The sequence below is a fragment of the Ochlerotatus camptorhynchus genome, unplaced genomic scaffold (genome assembly GCF_037179485.1).
Source record: "Ochlerotatus camptorhynchus isolate MF236.1 unplaced genomic scaffold, CSIRO-AGI_Acam_v1.1 ptg000283l, whole genome shotgun sequence".
NCBI classification, from domain to species: domain Eukaryota; kingdom Metazoa; phylum Arthropoda; class Insecta; order Diptera; family Culicidae; genus Ochlerotatus; species Ochlerotatus camptorhynchus.
In genome coordinates this window covers 234,412-247,735 of record NW_027040772.1, presented here as the reverse complement: position 1 = coordinate 247,735, position 13,324 = coordinate 234,412, and the positions used below count along the sequence as shown (strand labels likewise).

The 13,324-nt window shown below is 39.1% G+C and overlaps 1 protein-coding gene across 1 annotated transcript; it reads right to left on the bottom strand.

Annotated features, from left to right (window-relative positions):
* Window positions 1–8,450: 8,450 nt before the first annotated feature.
* LOC135706521 (terminal uridylyltransferase Tailor-like) lies at window positions 8,451–10,976 on the bottom strand. Its single transcript, XM_065228133.1, has 6 exons — window positions 10,912–10,976; window positions 10,772–10,836; window positions 10,120–10,637; window positions 9,218–10,059; window positions 8,979–9,146; window positions 8,451–8,916 (listed from the first exon to the last, which is right to left on the bottom strand). The coding sequence occupies exons 2-6, from the start codon at window positions 10,790–10,792 to the stop codon at window positions 8,492–8,494; spliced, it is 1,974 nt and encodes a 657-aa protein (XP_065084205.1). The 5' UTR covers window positions 10,793–10,836; window positions 10,912–10,976; the 3' UTR covers window positions 8,451–8,491.
* Between the last annotated feature and the right edge of the window lie 2,348 nt (window positions 10,977–13,324).

The window sequence follows — 13,324 nt, the reverse complement described above, 5'->3', positions numbered from 1 at the left end:
TGACTTAACGGTTAACACATCAAAAATGAGAGCAAAATTTTACACTGTTGAATCAAACGAAAAACTAATCCTGCTTTCAATGAAATCAATTTGATTACTGATTTTGTATTCATAATGTTTGACTGAATACGGTCCTGGTGTAAATGGTTAGCATCCAAGCTTCTCACGCTGAAAGACTTGAGCTCAAATGTCACCTCGGGTTGGTTACGAATGACCTAAAATGTGTTAAACAAAACAATTAAACAATAATCGTTAGTTCAACGACAGATAAGCTTAACTTAAATTTTAAACAAGACGTTAACAGCAGAACTTCAAGTTAAGTTGCTTTCATTTAAAAAGTCTTGACTGCATAATGAAAGCACAATATGATATCAGACTAATGTCGTGACAATTGTAATCAAAATGAGTATTCATTATGATAGAAACTGCAATCTTTAATATCGATTTGCTTTCATTTTGTTAACCGACTTTGCTCGGGTATCCATGCGATAAACTTAAATTAAATTTTAGACAAGACGTTAACAGCAAAACTTCAAGTTAAGTTGCTTTCATTTAAAAAGTTTTGGCTGCATAATGAAAGCACAATATGATATCAGACTTATATCGCGACAATTGAAATCAAAATGAGTTTTCATTATGATAGGAACTGCAAACTTTAATATCGATTTGGTTTCATTTTGTTAACCGACTTTGCTCGGGTACGGATAACGGTCATTTGAATTTTTACCGACTTTTTCAGCAATTCAAAAACCCAGTAAAAAAATCTTAGTGTGTGGGTGATGGTTGTACTCCAAAATTTAGTTTTTCTCTTTCTATTGGTCAAGAAACATTTCGAAAAAAATCAAAAAAGTAGTTGAAAAATTTGCGCGAGGTTTTGCGCGTGTACTCAGTACACTGTTCCAAGGAGCAGCGTCGAGAACTGAATACAGCTATTATAGCTCTTGAACTATACCAGATAGAACGATTCAGTCTTGAGCAAAGTTGTTCAGCTGGACAATACCCATCTTACAGTGGTTAGTTTAGTTTGGAAATGGTTTGTTTGGTAGTACCACACGCTAACTCGGAAGTACCCATTAATTGAGTATCTTGTATTCATTTTGTGAAGTTATTCAAATCTGTCAAAAAATGGGTATTTTCAAAAAACGAAAAGCGGGTACTTTTTCCCCATTTGAGAAAATGTCTTCTGCAAAAAAGAATGGGTAAAAATATGCTTTCAATCAACGTCAACACATTCCTGACGAAGTGAAGACCCAACGTGTCTGATATTTTTTTTAATAAGTGAGTGTTGCGATCATTCGCGAAGCGAGTATTGTCTGTTTTATTCTAGACAATACTCACCGAAACCATTTCAAAAAATTTCGTTATAAGAATTTGGAACCGGTTGTTAGGAGGTAAGAATTAGAAGTGCAATCATGATGAAAGTTAAGACACGTATTTTGAAAATGTGTTCCGTTTCAGGCTAGCGAAGAACTCTAAAAAGGGAAAAGCGAACCTGTGTGATGAGCAGCATCTGTCGCGGACCGACCAGTAGTGAACTGGATCTAATTCCAACAGTGTTCTTTCGCAAGGACAACTTCATGCCTTGGAACTCGGTTATATGATAATTATTGTGATTATAAACAATAAAGAGTATGACGTGTTTCAATTATTTTGAATATTTTTATAGGATTTACGTGGTTTAATGCCAGGTAGTCCCATGAAGCAAAACACAAATCAACAAAATGGGTACTTTTTATTCATCTACAGAAACAAGAAGGGTATTTTTTTTTTTGACGTATTCATCGAATACTCATCAATGAGTAAAGTCTGTTTTACTCATTTCATGAGTTAAGCCACTTTTCTTCAAAATGGGTCTTTTTTTACTCTTTAATAAGTTAGCGTGCAGAGTACCAATAAATTTCTTCTAGTGATAACTCTGGAACAAGACCAGATAGAAGTTTCCTTTCTTCAGCAAAGTTGATCAAATGCACGAGACTTGTTTAGCAGTGAAGAGTTTAAAGGGTGTACCGTTTAAAATCCGCACACACTCAAATTACTCGTACTTTTGATCCGTTGGGTAAAATTAATTTAAATTTTGCGTAGACATAGTTTAATGTGTATTGTTTACACTCTGTGCGTTGAAAAAGTTTTCAAAATGGCGACGAAAGAACAGTGCTTGCGTGAAAAAGATTTGCACGAGTACTTTGATGATAAGGATCTGTCGTATCGTGCCATCGAAAAAAATAGGAATAGCGAATTCCACGGTGTCTGGTATCATAAAACGGTTCGAAGAATGTCTGACTGTTGATCGGAACTGAAGATCCGTAAAAAACCGTCAGGGCAATGAAAACGATCACAAACGCGTGGTTGGGGTCTTTAAACGGAAACCGAACGCCTCAGTTCGAGATGTAGCTAAAAAGTTGCATGTGAGCAAGATTTTCGTGCAGAATTCCAAAACTCGAGCTGGGCTACGTACGTTAAAGGTTCAGAAGTCCCCAAACCGTGACGAGAAACAGAATACGGTCGCAAAAAGTCGGCCCTGAAGTTGTACGACGAGAAGTTAACGAAACCACAATGCTGCGTAATGGATGACGAGACATATTTATGTGGACTTCAACCTGATTCCAGGAAACCTGTATATGACTGCCAAGGATAAGTGTGATTTTCCCGAGAACCTCCGAACACAGAAGATGTCGAAGTTCGCCAAGAAGTTCTTAATTTGGCAAGCGATTTGTACTTGCGGAAAGCGAAGTACACCTTTCGTTACCGCAAGCACCATGAAAGGGGAGGTGTATTTGGAAGTGTGTCTCCAAAAGCGGCATCTCCCTCTTCTGAAGGCTCACGACGGTCCGACGATCTATTGGCCGGATTTGGCATCATGCCACTACACGAAGGACGTGCAAGAGTGGTATAAGGAGAATGATGTCGATTTCGTGCCGAAAGATATGAACCCCCCAAACATAAAATACTGGGCCTTCTAAAACGACCTCGAAAACGACCTAAAGTGGTGAAGAATGTAGAAGAAATGTAGAAAGCATCGGATATAAAGGCGAAATATATTAAATAAATGATGCCAAAGCTAATTGGCGCCTGAGTACAATTAAAGTTCTAACATCGATAACTCAGGATCGAAACCAGATAGAAGTTTTCTGTCGTCAGCAAAGTTGTTCAAATGGATGAGACCTGTTCAGTCAACAGTTTAGTTGGTAATTTCCTTACTAAGGGAAGGTCCATTAATTATGTCACGCCTATTTGGCCCATTTTTTATATGGACCTTAATTGTTTTTTGTAAGGCTCGTCACAGTTTCCAAAACCCCCCCTCCCCCCTAAAAGTGTGACATAATTAATGGACGATCCCTAAGTTGCACCAGAGTACAAAGAAAGTTCTTCTTGTGATAGCTCAGTATCGAGGCCAGCATAATTACGTTTTGTTCAGCAAAGTTGTTCAAATGGACGAGACCCGTTCAGTAGTGAACAGTTTAGGGGAGTTGACTCAATAGGTGGCACCAGCCAGAGTACAAATAAAGTTTTTCAATCGATAAAGATCTTCTTACCCAGGATCGAGACCATATAGAAACATTTTGTCTTCAGCAAAGCGACTTAAAAAAAAAAATTGTTTTTAATTCAGGGGAGTTATTCTTAGGGAATTCTCTGAAATTTATATTGGGGTTATGCCATAGAGGTAACGCTAAGACCAGAAGGTCCCGAAGATACGTGCTCAACTTTTTGGCTCAGCTCTGGTACTATCTTCGGTCCCAACACTGATAAAACAGCCAAGATTTTATTAATGTGATTTCCTACATAACTTCGATTAAACGCCCCACACATTAATTTTATAAGCCACACATAAACGTCATGTGTTTAACATATACCAAAGATGTGCAGCTCAAATGAGCGTCATGGGTAGCGGCATATAGCAAAATATTATGTGAGGACACACATAAAAACGATACACCCCTGTTTGTCTGACCGACCTCTAAAAAGATGTATTACAAAATGGAGGCCGAAAGCAAGTTCGCGAACGAGGGGGCGACACATCTAAATCTTAATTCTACGTGGTCAAAAAATCTCACACTAGCGAATAAATCTTCGAAAAATCTTCTTTTATTTCTCGCATCTACTTGCATTGCGCATCATCTTTTTGCAGGAAACCTTTAGAATCGTCATCAATCTTCTTTCTATCTACTCAGCTTGCACACAGCAAAACACAATTTTTCCAGCATCATAGATAGAGTCGTCCACCTCGTTCGCGATAGTTGTGCCAGAAGAATTGGATCTACCCGACGAACTACTGCACGTTTTCAAAGGTAAATATAGTCTAGTCTAGTCTAGTCTAGTCTACACATACACAGCCAGTACTTGAAAGAATCCTGGAAAATGATACATCTATCATTTTTCTTGTCATTATTAATGCCTGCTGCACATCAAGGATGTGAAACAAACAATAAAGCGGCCAGGCCTACTGTGTAGCGTTTAGTTAATTTTTGTGGAAGTGAATGTTTACCATGTCTACTTAATAAGTATAGACAGTGGTTAACATTTAATCCACAGGTAATCAAAGAGCGGGGACATACCGTACCAACCGCTCCGTATGCAGGATTTGAAAATAGGCTATATAAATCGTTGGGAGTGACAGAGCTAAGAAAGTTAATGTACACTCCTTGGTTGTCCGATCTCCTGGGATGGAACACAGGTATTTACCCCTTGTGTTCGAGCGTACAGTCCTCCCTCCGTACAAGCGTGGACGGCACCGCCAACCCACTGCCATCCCTCAATCGATCCAGCCGACCTCAGTCGAAGGACAACAGAGAGCGGTGTGCGGACGTAACCTATACGGAGGGAATGCTGTATTCGCCTAGGTTATAGCGCCCTTGCTCGCTACCATTTTCTTCTAGCGGTTGGGACCTGAGCACTAACTCTTGTCCTAGCCCTATATGGCATATGGTTATAGCGCCATTACTCGCTTTCTGAAAAGAGAAGAAGGGAAGGGAAGGAGAGGAAAAGGACTCCAGGGATGGGATAAGCACGTTTTCAAAGGTAAATATATATGAAAAAAAAAACTGGTTCACAGATCTGCGATAAGCAATGCATTAGGTATAGGGAAAAGGTGACGAAAGAGGGGAGTGACGTACTCCCCTGGGGCCAAACACTGGACCACTAGCGCCAAAAATGGTACACTTATCCTACATTTAAATTTGGAAAACACGTAATTTCGAGCAAATCAAGTAAAATTTGGGGGCGACCCCGGCGTAGTGGTTAGCATCCATACCTCTCACGCCAAAGTCACGAGTTCAAATCTCACCCCCGGACAAGTCACGAATGACTCAAGAGTGTTAAAGTGACTATAATAAAAAAAAAAAAAGTTTCTTTGCCAACAAGTAGGTTGGGCTTTCCGGTAATCGAATCGCTGCTGACCCTTTCCCCTTGCTCGTTCTTCTTTTTCGATGTTGGCTTCATCCGGGGTCATTTCTAGAGTAACATTTGAAATGGATTAATGAAATTGGGTTGTTAGCGGAATGCTTAAATAATAAAACATAAAAAAAGGGTTATCTTCCATTTAATTCCACTTAATAAATTTTGGTATCCATGACAGATACGTATTTCGACTACAATGTGCAGTCTTCATCAGTGTCAGTGTCAAGAATTCAAGTTTCATTTTTATACCTGTTATCTTGTCTTTTTTACCTAGGAGATGAGTACTTAAGGGGGTTAGATTTTGATAAGTTCTTTAGTGGGAATGACACTGATGAAGACATCACATAAATATCGAGGCAGCAAACCGTTAACTACTTTACAAATGAACACCATAGTCAATTATACAATTCTTTGCTTCACCGACAACCATTGTAAGGGAGCATCCAACAATGACGTAGCATATTTTTGATCAATTTTAGACTCCTCCTCCCCCCCTCGTAGCGAATTTGGCTATATCCAATACATGGCCGGTCACAAATTCTGAAACCCCCACCTTCCCCCTCTAATGCTACGTCATTTATGCATGTTCCCTAAGGCGTCTAGCATCAAAGTTGAAGAAGTTAATCTATTACATCTCAAAATCAAACGCATTATTTTATTCTGCAAGCGCTGTAATCTCGATATTTGTGTTGCATTGGCCAGAAATAAAATGGAAGGGCAAAAGTCAAGATGAGGAGAGATGATTGATTTGCATAGCTGTATTTTACTAGCAATAGTTAAATCGTTTTTCAGTCGACATAGAATTCCATACTTCTTGGCAATTTTCTTGATGACATTGTCAATGTGAGAGTTGAACTTAAGTGTGTCATCAATAATCACGCCAAGATATTCAATCTCCCAAACGCGATCAATAGTCTCATCATCAATTACAACAGAGACGTTCTCATTCACTCGACCATAAATTTAGTTTTACTTGTATTCAATTTTAACTGCTTATACTTCAACCATCTACTTAGAGAACGCAAATCTTCATTCAAGTGTAAAACGGCATCATCCAAATCCTTAGCTGCAATGAATAACACAGTATCTGCAAAAAGATTAATGTCGCAAAATCGTAAAACACGTCGCAAGTCATTAATATACATAATAAATAACAGGGGCCCTAATACATTTCCCTGGGGCACTCCAAGGTTGTTCCCCCGGGACTGGAAACAGAATCATTAAAAACAGTCTTTTGAGTTCTGTCAGACAAATAGCTTTCAAACCATTTATATGCAGTACTCGTAATTCCAAAGCGCTTGATTGATCTTAACAATAAGGGCCTAGAAATTGTTTCAAAAGCGCGTTTAAGATCCAAGAAAAACAGCAACAGTCGTATCTTTACACTCCAAGTTATTTTTCCACTTCGCTAATACCAAATTCAACGCGGTTTCACAAGAATGACCTTCCCGATATCCCGATTGTTCTGGTATCAACAAACTATTACTATTTAAATACTCCAACAGCTGGCCTTTAACAACAAGTTCTAAAATTTTCTCTAATGTGTGCAACATGTTGATGGGACGAAACTCTTTGGCTTTAATCGTTCCAGTAACTTTTTGAATAGCGACCACTAAGGATTCCTTCCAAATTTGTGGCACATGTCCAGTTTGTAATGATTCATTAATCACTTCCAGAACCTGGTTCTGGTCTACGATACATCAGACATGGGACAGAGATCGATTTGGATAACGGCGCGAGTTCCACAAGGCTCCATCCTTGGTCCAAGGCTCTTGAACGGGATGTACGTGCTAACGCTGAAGCTGCCCAAAGGAGTCGAGACTGTTGGCTTTGCGGACGACGTCGTTTTGACAGTAACAGGCGAGACGCTGGAAGTGTTGGCGACCGAGGCGATCGACATGATTGGTAACTGGAGAGCATGCCATACCCTAGGCCTGCCTAATGTACGGCTCGTAACGAGCTTAGAAAAAGTCTTCGCATCCGGCCCGCCGGTTGTTCTATTCTCGTTCAACTTTGTCAGACGAAAACTTGAAATCATGTTTGCGGATTTAGGAAACAGTTTCTGAGATCACTACGCATCGATGGTTGTATATCCCATCCAACCACGCTAAGGCCTTCATGTCGTCTGCTGTCCGAAGAAGTCGTCTCCACTCTATTTGATACATGGCCACACATCGCCAGCCTCGTAGTTTTCGAAGGGCCCGTAGGTAGCCTCCACCTTGCCCGTTGCACGTCTCTTTTTTTGTTCCTGGTGGGTCGCTTACGAGAACCATTTTCACTTGGTCGTCGTCCGAAATTCTTACGACTTGCTCAGCCCTCCGTAGCAGCCATGGTAAAAACACTGAACCCTTTTGCACGGGTGGCAGTTTTGCCTACAAACACACCACCAAGAGCATTGAGTTTTACGCTCCGTACCAGTGCTCTATAGAAAACACCAAACGAAGCGAACAAGGCACCGGTACCGGTGCCTTGTTTGCTGCTTTTGGTGTTTTCTATCGAGCACTGGTACGGAGCGTACAACTCAATGCTCTTGGTGGTGTGTAAAAAAGGCAGTACGCAGAGTAGTGTTGCGTTTAGACATGCCTGCTCCGTAGTCGCCCATTTTTTGCAGTGTAAAGACGAAAGATGTTTTTTCAGCAGCTAGTGCAGTGCATGTTGATGATGCTGTAGTTAAAGAAACGGCTCTTCATCCTCAGCATACATATCCTCGCGATGATCGACTGTCAATCAATCACGCGTTGGCGCATCTTCCCCAGTACTACAAAGCGGGTTCCCAGTGGCGGTGCCAAAGCTCTGGTAGGAAGTAGCCGCTCGATGCCCGCTTTTCCATACCTTTGGTCCCGTCCAACAAAGTTCCTGAAGTGCTACGACTTCGAAGTTGCGTGGTTGAAGTTCGTCATATGTAGATTGACCTATCGCACCCCGGGAAACCGAGCGATTTGCAGTTCCATGTTCCGAATTTCCAATCGTAGTCCTTATGTAGAGTTATTAAAGGCAGATAGGCTTGTGAATTTATCTAGCAATAAAATACAAACTTATTAATACAAAATCATTATTCAATCCAGATAAATCAGTTAGTTAATAGGTAACGCTAAAACTAAGCCGTTTCGCTCCAAACTGTATCCAACAATGCTGCTGTCAGTGCGCAAAATTTCCTAAACCTGTTGACATTGTCCGGGCTGACTCCTTTAGCAACGTTGTGGTTTAACTCGAACGGATCTTGAACGACCATAGGTTTCCTGTACGACAGTAGGTCATTTACGGGGTGAGCTAGTTTCATATCAAGTTTATTGTAATATTTTTGCAAATTCTCCATCTCCATCGGGAGTTCACAATCGACTGGATCAAAGTCTTCCTTCTGGGGAGCCCAACCCAGCAACGGACAAACCACACGAGTATCGAAAGAAAATTTCGAACCATAGAAGAAAAAGAACTTCATGATGTGTTTTTCCGCTTCAGTTTCCGGTATTTTCGGAATTTTCAGCTCTTCCAGAGATTTGCTCTCAAAATTGGCTTGCCAATCTGGAAAGTAATATAAACTTCAGAACTTTTTGCACGAAATAAATAGGTTATTAAATTCTTACGACTTATAAACATTGGATCCATGCAACTCTTTTGCAGAATATGAATGCTGGGCAGTAGATTGTGCTTTTGGAAGTAGAATATAGTTAGAAGTACCAAGGTGTAGGTATTCAAACCATCCATATTAAAATTGCGAGACCATTCTTTCGCATAGAGGGCAACATAATAGCCTAGAAAAGAATATCATAAGCAAATATGAAAACCGCGTTAAATTTCTATATAATAAAAATGTTACACTTACACACGGGTTGGAGATCGAAAAGATACTGAATTAGTTTAGTGTTGCAATGTGACAGTCCATGAGTAAACGATATGTCGCAATCAATTTTTTCTTTTGTATTCCAGGCTCGTAGAATGGGCGTTCTCGCAGAGGTAATTGGATCGAGCTTACTCCATTGGTCGGACAGTTTAAGGTGCTCTTCAGTCAAAAGGACGCACCGCTTCAATTTGTCTTTGGAATATTTTTGGGACCCGTTGTAGTTGCCCTCCAAATCGAGATAAATATCCAGATCGCTAGTTTCCTTGCCGAGCCCCGTAATGCGAGAACCGAATGGGTAAGCTTTCGCTTTGGGATAAGAAGTTTTAAACAAGTCTTCCAATGTTTTTACGATATTGTCATGGGCAGGAGAGTTGCTCAGTTCTTTACGGCAGGCATCAACAACCATTAAATGTGTCTGAGGTTTCACATTGATGATAAAGTTCTTCGTCTTCTTCGTCAACTCAACTTTATTGTTGGGGATACTGCCTATGGTTACGTATTCTCCATCCTTCGCTCGATTCGGTGTGTGAATTTTGCGTTTGGGTTCGTCATGTTTCTGTGTTTTTTTCGAAGCAGTTTGAATGGTTTTATTTTTGAGTACAGAATTGTCGCTTGTCGATAGCGCAAGCATTCTTTCTCGTAAAATTTTCGGAACGTTGCCGTTTTCAGTACCCTTTTTAGGATGATGCTCATTTACCTTTTTTGGTTTTTCAACTTCCTTAGGACCATTTTGTTTAGATGAAACCGTTGAATTCGATTGTGCCGAAGTGTCGCTTTTCGATCGCAGTACGCCGAACCTCATACTGCGAACGGTGCTTTTTGTTCTGAAAATTAAGAATAATAGATTATCCTCGATGCTCTTTTCTGGCAACATGAAATATTACTTGGTATTATGCTCGTTTAGTTTTTTCTGGCTGTCAACTTGCTTAGGACGATTTTGTTTAGAGGCAACCGTTGAGGTGGATTGTGAAGACTTGTCTCGTTTTGATCGAACAGAACTACCGGGGGATGTTGTTCTTATCTCGTTACCGTGTTTTTTGTTATTAGTACACAGTGCGATTTCTAAAACCTCTTCAATAAATTCTTTTTTTGATGTACATTCTTTCGTCGTGGCATTGCATTCTTTAAGGTGCTTCAGCAGACTCGGTTTTGATATTTTGACCGCCCGGCCACATTGCTTACAGTTTATACTATGATGAAAGGAGTACCCCTGGAAGATGTTCTCGTCTTTCTTGTCCCATTCTCCGTAAGGCTTGATCGATGTGCTGGTCATAATGGTATCAACTGTGGCGATCAACTGGCTAAGGCAGTCAACCGTCCAGATATCCATTACGGAGTAGACATTTGTGAATGTTTTCAGCTTCTTGTTAAGATCAAAAATCTCCCAGTTGAGCAGGAAAAGCTGAAAAAAATATATTTATTTCATCTATATTTATATTTATAAACATTTACTCGACTTAACTAAAATTTATTTAGCGAAATTCTCAAAGATCAAGACTTGTTAAAGCAAAGTTATGAACACGCTACTAAACTTACCTCATGCTTCGGTGCTTGCATCGTCTTTGTCAGAGGAATAAAATTTTAGAATCAACCAAGCAACGCTACACTTGATCGGAAGTTCATAGAAACAAAAAACTGGAGTCACTTAAAAATATTTTATCGAATGGTATACTAACAGTTGATTATAGTTACATGTAATGTACAACAAAAATAGTTTAATCAGGCACACTTTACAAACACTACATTTCGGTTCGGAAAACACTCCCGGACTGATTTGAGATTTGGGCGTAACTGTTTTGTTAAACAAAGGCTTCAATCACCGATTTCGCGCAAATAAAGCTTGATTTCGCAAACAAACTATACCTACTCCTATAAAAATCACTCCCCTACCTGATTGTGTTGTTAGTTTGCGAGATTGAGCTTTTATTCATGAAAAATCAGTAATTGTTGTTTTTTATTACAAAAACAGTTACGCCTGAATCTCAAATCAGTCCGGGCTCTTCGGCACAGTCAGCAAAGCAGACACACTAATCATAACAGGCACCGGAATCGTCACCGAAATTTATTTTATGCCGAATATTTTGTCACACGGTAAGAAAAACTCCCCAACGGTCAGTTAACTTTTACCTACTTTTGACTAGTTTGTCTCTTTTTCTCCTTCTAATGTTGTCAAAAACAAGCAAAACCACCCACAGAGGTTGTAAAGCATGGGAACCCAACGTTCACGGAAAGACGAAACAACTCAAAATTAAGTCTTTTACACTCATCTTGACAGCTAAGTGCAACCAGACAAAATTGAGTTCTTTGCGAAATATCCAATTTTGAGTATTTTGCAAAGACTTCGTGTTGAGTCAAATGTAACTGTTTCATGAAGAGCGAGTATTGGGTAAAAAGTACTTAAAATCGAGTATTGATTTAGAAAATATAGTTAAAAAATTTGATTGTTAATTTTTTCTCTTCAATGTTAAAATTAAAAGCCATTACAAATCAGTCATAATAGTTCTATTTATTTTTTATAAACACTCATACAACACAACATACAACACTCACTGGCAAATGTGTTGGGAATAAGTGACGCGAATACTACACTAGCAACGTGTGCCCAGCGGTACACGGGAAACTTCCATCATGAGATCCGGACACCATTGCATATCTCCTGGGATCCTGGGAATTGAAAACGTCAATAATTTTTTTAAATTTCCATATGAGAGATATAAACTTACCACATTGTATAGTCCATATTACGATAATCTGATTTTTCCGAACAAAATTAACTAAATTAAAACTGCTTCCACCAAGCGACAAAAAAAAACCAAATGCATATGGCGCACGCGTGATTTTTAATCCAAATCCAAGTGCAATCGCAACACTTGATTTTGGATAAATTCATATTGCGGAAAATTAAACAACTCAAAATTGAGATGAAAAGTCCGCAAAAATAAGAACTTTCTCAAGACTACTGTTTGAATACAAGTAACGAAGACTGAGAGTTATTGTTGTACTTCAAGATTAAGTTTAAACTACTCACCAATGAAAACAAAATTGTATCCAAAACAGTAGTGCTAGAGAAGTACTTATTTTGAAGTACTTTTCATCTCAATTTTGAGTTATTTCGTCTTTCCGTGTTGAGTCACAGAAAAACCGACATGAATTCTTTTTTTTAATTCTGTTACACAGAAAAAAAAAAGTTGTTGAATATTACATCCAAACTGCTGCAACCAGGTCAACCCGAATAGAAATTTACATTAGCCCAACGTTTGATTTTGATGTCTACATCAGCATCGAAATCAAATGTATGCCTGATGTCAAACATTAGAAAACATTATGATTTAGTTGTATTTAAGCAACGTAACATGGTGTATACATCAGAAATTTTGGAACAAAATTTTGCCATTCTAATGTCGGTCTGACGTCAAAAATTTCAATCTATTTACATTAGAACCAAACGTTTTAAGGATTCGGCTTGGGACTGGTACACTTTCCTAAAAAAAACATAATTACATTACATTAAATTAATAAATTCACATTTACTTACCAGAAAAACATTGCATCGCCACCAAAACTCGCGACGGGCACTTTCCCGGGCTAATTCGTAAACAAATCAAACTTTTCCCACTGCGAAAAAAAACTGTACACGGCCAATGAGATCAACGCAAATTTGAGTACAGTGTACTCAATATCGAAAAAAGTGCAGGATGAGTAAATTTGCCGCATGTTTTCCTGTGGAAAACCTCAACAATCTGCCCTAAAATAAGGAAAATTTACGAGAATCCAGAGAATCCAATCTTTGCTTTTCTCATATTCGGAACATGAGGGAAATTAATTCAAAACTGAGTTCCTGCACTTTTTGCGATTTATGAGTGAACTAACCTCAAATTTGGGTCGTTCTCATTCGCCGTGTAGTACTGACTCAGGACAAAACAAACTTTGCATGCGGCGAGAGACCGAGGGACAACAATTTACATCGTGATGAACTTTGATTCTAATGTAACGTTTGGTTCTGTTGTCATTGGATGTATTCTGATGTTTTATGCGTGCAACAAATTACATCGTGATGATGTTTGATTCTAATGTAACGTTAGGTTCTGT

Bases quoted from the DNA above. Each gene is read 5' to 3' on its own strand.
- LOC135706521 (XM_065228133.1), bottom strand. From the start codon at position 10,792: ATGCAAGCACCGAAGCATGAG. The intron at 10,060-10,119 runs GTAATATTTCAT...CTTAATTTTCAG, and splicing joins CTAAACGAGCATAATACCAA to AACAAAAAGCACCGTTCGCA. The intron at 9,147-9,217 runs GTAAGTGTAACA...ATTCTTTTCTAG, and splicing joins TTTCGATCTCCAACCCGTGT to GCTATTATGTTGCCCTCTAT.